The sequence below is a fragment of the Propithecus coquereli genome, unplaced genomic scaffold (assembly GCF_000956105.1).
Source record: "Propithecus coquereli isolate 6110/MARCELLA unplaced genomic scaffold, Pcoq_1.0 Scaffold307, whole genome shotgun sequence".
NCBI classification, from domain to species: domain Eukaryota; kingdom Metazoa; phylum Chordata; class Mammalia; order Primates; family Indriidae; genus Propithecus; species Propithecus coquereli.
In genome coordinates, this window is record NW_012148697.1 from 3,171,784 (window position 1) to 3,178,694 (window position 6,911).

A 6,911-nucleotide genomic window follows, 5' to 3' on the forward strand; every position below is an offset into this window, starting at 1 on the left:
TGGCAGCCACCCCTTGACTGGGCACTCCCTGGCCCGGGCTCTCAGCCCCCTGGGAGGTATCCGTGGCTCGCCCGTGGTAGACGTCAGGGCCCAGCAGCTCTGGGCCAGCCTGTGCCTGCTGGGCTGGAGCGCCGGGGCGGGTGGGGGTGTCCCCGGGGACTGCTTGCCGCCTCCGCCTTAACCCTGTGCTAACTCTGTCCTTCTCCCCTCACTGCTGCGCTCAGCCAATTCCGTGGGACCTCTGGGAGGTAAGCCGAGTGTTTGCGCCCCGCTCCTCAGGGGGGCGGCGCTCCTGCACATGCCCGGGTTCACGCGCCGCCTCCTCTACCTACCCGCTCACTGGTGCCCGCACACGCACACGCGGTGCTCACTGCACAGGCGGCTGGCAGGGCTGCCCTGTCTCCAGCTGTCCTGCTGCTTCTCTCTCTGTGTCAGGCCCGTGGCAAAGGGGCTCCTCGGTGTCGCTTGAACAAAGGCCCTCTGAGTTGCCCTCTGGTTTGCTCTAGACAGTGGCTGGCTGGTCACCCAGGATGGGCGTGTCCCCTTGGTGGGGTGAGGCCTGTGAGCCGGAGGGCCTGAGGGTGGAGCTGTTTGGAGGGGAGCAGGAGGCGGCGGAGAGGTGGTTTGAGGAGGCAGGGAGGGCAGGGTAGGGGTGCCTTCTGAGAGCAGGGCCTGCGGGCAGGTGTCGCCCTCACCTGATGGCTCAGGACATGGAGGCTCCGGGAGGGCTCAGGACTTATCCAACAACTGGTGACAGTGGAGCAGAATCTCCCAGGCTTCCTGGGCTCAGGCCCTGAGACCCGCTGACAAGCAGGGGTGCTGGGAGGCGCAGGCGCAGGCCCCTGGGCCCCCAGGAGTCCAGGAAGCCCCAGGACAGTATTTACTTCGGAGCTGGCGGGGCCGTTTGACAAGTAGTTCTCAGCGGATGCTGGGCTTCTGCAGCACAATCACAGTGGCCTGTCCCCCTGGCGGACGTAGGGATGAGACAGTGGGAGGTGGGCGCCCGCTGGTCCCGGCCAGGCCACCGCCCACTGCAGGCACCACATCCCTGCCCTCTGCCAGCACGGGCCACTGGTGACCATCTTCTCTTGTCTCACGTCCTGCCCATCACCTTTTCCACCCCGGCCTCCCCGCTCCCCCTACTCTCTCCCTGCGGCCTTTCACTAGCCCACAGAGGGTCCAGCTGGCAGCCTGCCTTCCGGGGAGCCCAGCGCTGCCGAGGGCACCTTTGCTGTGGCCTGGCCCAGCCAGACGGCCGAGCCGGGGACTGCCCAAGTAAGTGTCTGGCTTGTCCCCAGCCTCTGGGGGGCAGCATGGAGGAAGAATCCGGAGGAGGGGGTGCAGGACGGACCAGGCCAACGTGGGCCTGAGGGTGAGGACAGGGCTCTGAGCCAGGAGCCCCCGGACAGACCGGCTTGTCACCAGGGCTGCCATGGGTGGGAGTGGGCCTGGCTGGGGCACATTAGCCCTTCTGCCCGCCGCCTCCCCCCCTCAGCCTCCCAGACCTGGAGGGAGGAGCACTTGGAGCACCTATGGGCTTGTGCCGAGCACTTGCCAGAACTTCCTCATTTAATCTTCACCGTGACCTTGTGAGTCAGACACCTCCTCCTACAGATGAGGAAACGGAGGCTAGGCAGGTGGAGTAACTTGGTTGCAGCCCTGGGAAGGGGCGGAGTCTGTTGACCAGGTCAGCCCAGCCATGCTGCGGTGCCCGGACCGTGCTGTGTCCCCTCAGGGGGAGGCAGCCTCTGGGGCTGGGTATGGGCTGCTCTGCCCTGCCCTTAGTTGTGTTCCGGCTGGGACAGGCAGGTGCAGCTGTCACTGGGCATGGGCCATTTTCGAGGGGCCACCAGGCAGGGCGAGCAGGTGGGCCCTGCGAGGCTGGATCGGAGGGCACCCAGGGCCTGCCGTAGGCTTCTCAGTGGCATATCCCGCAGCGTTCCTGGGCCCGCCCACACCTTCTCTTCAGCTGCTTCCCACGCCCAGGGCCTGTCCTGTCCTGCTGCAGGGGGTCCCTGATTGTGCAAGGCACTGGCCAGTGCCTCTGCCCTTCCACCTGGGCACTGCCCTCCTGTGGCTGGTTTCCTGTGTCCTGCCTGGTCTCATCGTCCTGTCCCGTGTCTGACCCCAAGCCGGCATTTATGTTGCAGCCAGCAGAGGCCTCGGAGGTGGCGGGTGGGACCCAACTTGCGGCAGGAGCCCAGGAGCCGGGGGAGACAGCGGCAAGTGAAGCAGCTTCCGTAAGACAGCAGGGACCAAAGCCCCATCTCTTCCCCCCACTGCCCGTCCGCGTGCCTGCAGCTCCCCATGCTCCTCACCTGTGCCGGTCCAGGCCGGGCTCCTGTCGAGGAACTTGCTGCAGGCTGGTCTGGCACCACGCGCAGATGCCTCCCCTCCCGTCCCCTCCGCAGTAGCCCTGGCCTTCCCTGCACCACCTCCCTGCCCAGCTGACCTGTGCTTCCTGCCCCCAGAGCTCTCTTCCTGCTGTCGTGGTGGAGACCTTCCCAGCAACTGTGAACGGCACCGTGGAGGGTGGCAGCGGGGCTGGGCGCTTGGACCTGCCCCCGGGGTTCATGTTCAAGGTGAGCCAGGCTAGCAACCCCTCTACCTCTGACTGCATCCCTGGTGCCCTGGGGGTGGGATGGGACGCTGAGCCCTGGGAGGCTCTGGTTTTCCCGCAGTCACACTATTCCTGGTAGGCGACTCCCGGGAGGCAGGATGGCTTCTGAGGCCAGTCCCGCTGCTCTCAGGCGCTGAGGGTCTCTACGTGGCCACACTGTGCACACCACAAGGCCTCGTGCTGTGCAGGCCGGAGGTTGGGGCCAGAGGCCTGACACACTCTCCCCAACCCCTGCAGGTGCAGGCCCAGCATGACTACACGGCCACTGACACAGACGAGCTGCAGCTCAAGGCTGGCGACGTGGTGCTGGTGATCCCCTTCCAGAACCCCGAAGAGCAGGTAGTGCTGGGGGCCGCTCTGGCGACGCTGGCCGGCAGGGGGCAGCACAGGCCAAGCACAGGCCCGGAGGACCGGCAGCGCCCCCCGCAGCGGCCTGTCTCTGAGCTCCTCCCCGCCCCCTGTCTCCCTGGCCCGCCCCCCTCTCTCTGCCTGTTTAGCCTCTGCTGTCTCCTTCCCGCTTCCTCCTTTCCTCAGGCACCGCCTCTCAGCATCTGCATCCCAGTCTCTCTTCCATCTCCCTGCCCCTGTCCCTGGGGGCTGCCCTCCTCCCAGGACAGGTCACCGCCTGCAAGGTGCCTACTCTGCAGCTGGACCGAGCAGTGGCCTGAGCGCTGGCTCTTGTCGGTCCTGCGTGCCCCCCAGGCGGGCCCTGCCCCGGGCCACACAGGACCGCAGGCTTCCCAGCCGGGTCCCCAGCCGAGTGTCACCCCACATGCCTTTCAGACCCTCTTCCTCCTCTGTGGTTTCTCCACGTTAATCTCCTTGAAGTGAGGGCTCCCCTCAGGCTGGGCCTAAATGGGCCCCTTCTGGGTGCGGGTCAGCTGCCCTGCTCTGGTGGCCGTGGGCCCTCGACAGGAGCCTCCCTGATCGTGCAGAAAGCACATGTGCTTGTGGGGTCTCAGTGGTGCCCATGTGGGCATCCAGGCTTCAGCCACAGCTCAGCCACCGAGTGTCCTCGGGCTGTGCACAGGGGCCTCGCTGGGGTCTTCCTGCTTCCGGAAAACCCATTTAGTCATCAACATGTCTGTGAATGGATTGTCAGGGGTGTGGGGTGGCAGGTCCGGCTGGGTCTGGGAGGAAGCCGGCCTGGCTGGGGGTCCTGGGCTGGGTCGTGAGGGCAGCTGGTGCTCACTGAGGCCCAGGGCAGGAGCCTGCGTGACGAGGGTCTCCGGGGCTTGGTGCTGAGTCTCTGTTCTCCCAACCCCCACTGTACTGACCTCCCCGTGGGCCAGCCCCGTGGGAGGGGTTTCAGGAAGCACAATCCTGGCGGAATCCCACAGTGGGAGTGGTCCAGGAGTGGCTGAGCGGGATAGGACAGACTCAGATAGGACATAAATAGGGTCTGTGACAAGGCCTGTAATGACACAGGGAAGTAGCAAAGACCCAGGCAGGCGCCAGGCAGAGCCCGGCGGCAGGGGCGGCAGTGGCCCAGCCGTGGGCAGGGGTGCAGCCACAGCAGGGATGTATGGCCACTGCAGTTCCAGGGGCCAGGGTGTGGGGAGGAGCCCTGCGAGGGGTGAGGGGTCAGTGTTGAAGCAAAGGGCCAGTCGGAGCTGAAGGGATTGGTGGGGCGGCCGTGGGTCTCTCTAGACGCTTTTAACTGGTCCTTGCTCCCAGAACATTCTGGTATTATTTGCAGGCGTTTGGAAGCCTGGAAGGACAGTTATGTCCTCTGCAGGCGCCAGCAGGTGGGAAGCCCCTTGCCTGGGGCGAGGGGTTCTGTAGACACGCCCAGACCAGGGCAGCAGTCAGGCTGCCTTTCCAGAGTGAGGAGGGGTGGCCAGAACAGCTCCAGGTTCAGTCCGCCTGCTGAGGGCGGGGTGGCCGCGGCGGTGGGGGCGGTGGTGGGCACAGGTCTGAGCAAGCATCAGGGAGTGCTGCCTGGAGGAGGTGTTCTCAGGGTGGGCTTGGCAGGCTGAGGGAAAAGAGCAGCAGGACAGGGGAGATGCACTCCTGTGGGCTCTGCGACCCAGCTGTCCCTGCAGGATGAAGGCTGGCTCATGGGTGTGAAGGAGAGCGACTGGAACCAGCACAAGGAGCTGGAGAAGTGCCGCGGTGTCTTCCCCGAGAACTTCACCGAGCGGGTGCAGTGACCGCGGGGCCCGCGTGGCCTCCGGGCATGTGAAGAACACCTCTTCCCGAAAAATGTGTGGTTCTTTTTATTTTTATTTTTTTCGTTTTTGTTTTTAAACTTTTGCAAAACAAAGGGAAATCGAGAGGAGAGACCTAAGAGGTGTTCTCCCAGAGATCGGGTGGTTTTCCGAAGGGCCCTGTCCCGCAAGTCGGTGGACTTCGCCAGTGTTCCTGGAGCTGCTGTGTCCCCTAGTTGAGTTCCTGGTGCCCTGCTCGTGCCTCATGTGTGCCCGGCCGCAGGGCAGGGCTGGGGCTGCCTAGCCACATGCTTGCCTGAAGCTTCGGCCGTGTCACCGGGCAAGGGTCCTCTTTTCCTGGCAGCTGCTGTGGGTGGGGCCCAGACGCCAGCCCAGCCTGGCCCTGCCCCGCAGACGGTCTGTGTGCTGTTTGAAAATAAATCTTAGTGTTCAAAACAAGACGAAACAAAAAACTGACAAAAACACTCAGAAAATGTGCGTGTGTTTACTTTTTCTCCCTCCTCTTTTCTGTAAGTGTGGATGGAACCGTGGTCATCTGTGGCTTTCCTACCGAGACAGCCCACCCTCGCAGGCCCTCTGTCCCGGGTGGGTACTGGTGGGCCAGCTGCAGGGCCACCACTTCTTCCTTTTGAGGGGGGCTGGGTGACGGGGCTGGAGGAGCCAGCTCTGTGCCAAGAAGGCTGCTGCATGCTGTCCTGTTTGACCTCATTTAAAACGTGAGAACCTAGCAGTCGGGGAGCAAGACTCCACAGGTGAAGAAACGGAGGCTCCAGGAGGTCCGCTGGCCTGCGGGTGAGCGATGGTACAGGGATGGCTCCTCCGGTGGACGTGGGCGGCTTGGGCGGGTCTGAGCAGCCGTGACACGCAGCTGCAGAGCGGCGGCTTTCCGGCTTTCCGGCTTTCCGGGAGCTGCAGGCATCGTGGTCACGGGCCCGGAGACCGGCCTGACTCCAGGCGGAGGAACCTGTCTCTGCATAAGTCTGTGCTGATGGTAAAAACAAAGCAAGCAAGGAGAACATGAGAGATCGAGCTTGACTTTGGGTAAACCCCTGGACCTGGCAGGGGTTGACGTTGCTGTGGCCCTGCCTTGTCCTTTAGGCGGCTCTGCCACCCACAGCTTCCACGAGCAGGGGCTTCTGCCTCTCCTGCCTCCTTCCCTCGCTCCTTCATCCCTTCTGACAGGCTCGTTCCCAGCCCAAGGCCGCCAGAGCCACGCCCCGGGCTCTGAGGGGGGTGCAGCCACCTCAACATGGGGAGTCTTCACTTTTATTTCAGCGTGAAAATGTAAAACATTGTCATTTAAAGCACAGTACCCAAGAGAAAGTGTTTGCGTTAGATTTTATGATACGAGACTCAAAGACGTACGGTGCCGTGGCGTTGAGCTGGATACGTTGGCAGGAAAAGCCCTGCTCTGTAGCAGGAGGCGGCTGCGGAGACAGGTGGGGGGCGGGTAGGCAGGGTTCGGGGTCCCCGCCGCACTGCGGAGGGGCAGCTGCCTGGAGTGTGAGCTGGGCTGTGTGTTTGGGAGCCCACCAGGTTCAAGTCGGCCTGAGGGGCGTTGGGAGGCAGCAGCTTGAAGGAGCTGGGGAGCCGAAGGGCGGGGCAGGGAGCAGAGGCCCGGGCCAGGGTGCATGGAGGAAGTGGCGAGAGGTGGGTGAAGATGGGGAGCGTAGAAAGGTGTGGGCTGGGTCTCACACCTGGCAGCCGGGCATGCAGTGCCCTGGAGGGCTTGGCAAAGCCTGGCTCCATTTGGGCTGACGAGGCCACGGAGGCCCAGTCCCTGGGCAGGGCTCCCGGCTCGAAGGCAGGCCGGGGATGCGGGTTCTGGGGCCCACCCAGAGGCTGGTGGCTCTCGAACACCCCACGCCCTAGGAGGGCCAGGCTAGGGCTTGGGAAGAGCCCTCCTTCTGAGACTCCCCTTCAACCTGGAGGAACCAGAGTGTGGTGGGCAAGACGGGGGAGGGTTGGAGCCGGGACGGGACAAGCCAGGCCTAGGAAGGCTAGTCCCTTGTGTAGCGGTAGGAGTGTCCGGGGAGGGACAGGCCAGGGGTGGAGGCATCCACAGGGCTTCCTGAAAGGTGTGGGCCTCTTGAAACTCTGTCAAAATCTTTAGAAAATCT

At 64.0% G+C, this 6,911-nt stretch overlaps 1 protein-coding gene across 10 annotated transcripts in view; it reads left to right on the forward strand.

The window, feature by feature from the left end:
• BIN1 (bridging integrator 1) overlaps positions 1-5,264 on the forward strand; it is a 53,294-nt gene extending 48,030 nt beyond the window's left edge. For 4 of the 10 annotated variants that reach the window (XM_012649924.1, XM_012649929.1, XM_012649922.1 and 1 more), the window contains 4 exons: positions 2,151-2,240; positions 2,472-2,582; positions 2,858-2,959; positions 4,666-5,264. In XM_012649924.1, the coding sequence (XP_012505378.1) occupies positions 2,151-2,240; positions 2,472-2,582; positions 2,858-2,959; positions 4,666-4,773 (411 nt within the window). In that variant the 3' untranslated portion in view covers positions 4,774-5,264. Of the gene's footprint in view, positions 1-224; positions 249-1,167; positions 1,276-2,150; positions 2,241-2,471; positions 2,583-2,857; positions 2,960-4,665 lie in introns of all 10 variants that reach the window. The other 6 variants (XM_012649923.1, XM_012649925.1, XM_012649932.1 and 3 more) reach the window with 3 other exon arrangements.
• The last annotated feature ends 1,647 nt before the right edge of the window (positions 5,265-6,911 follow it).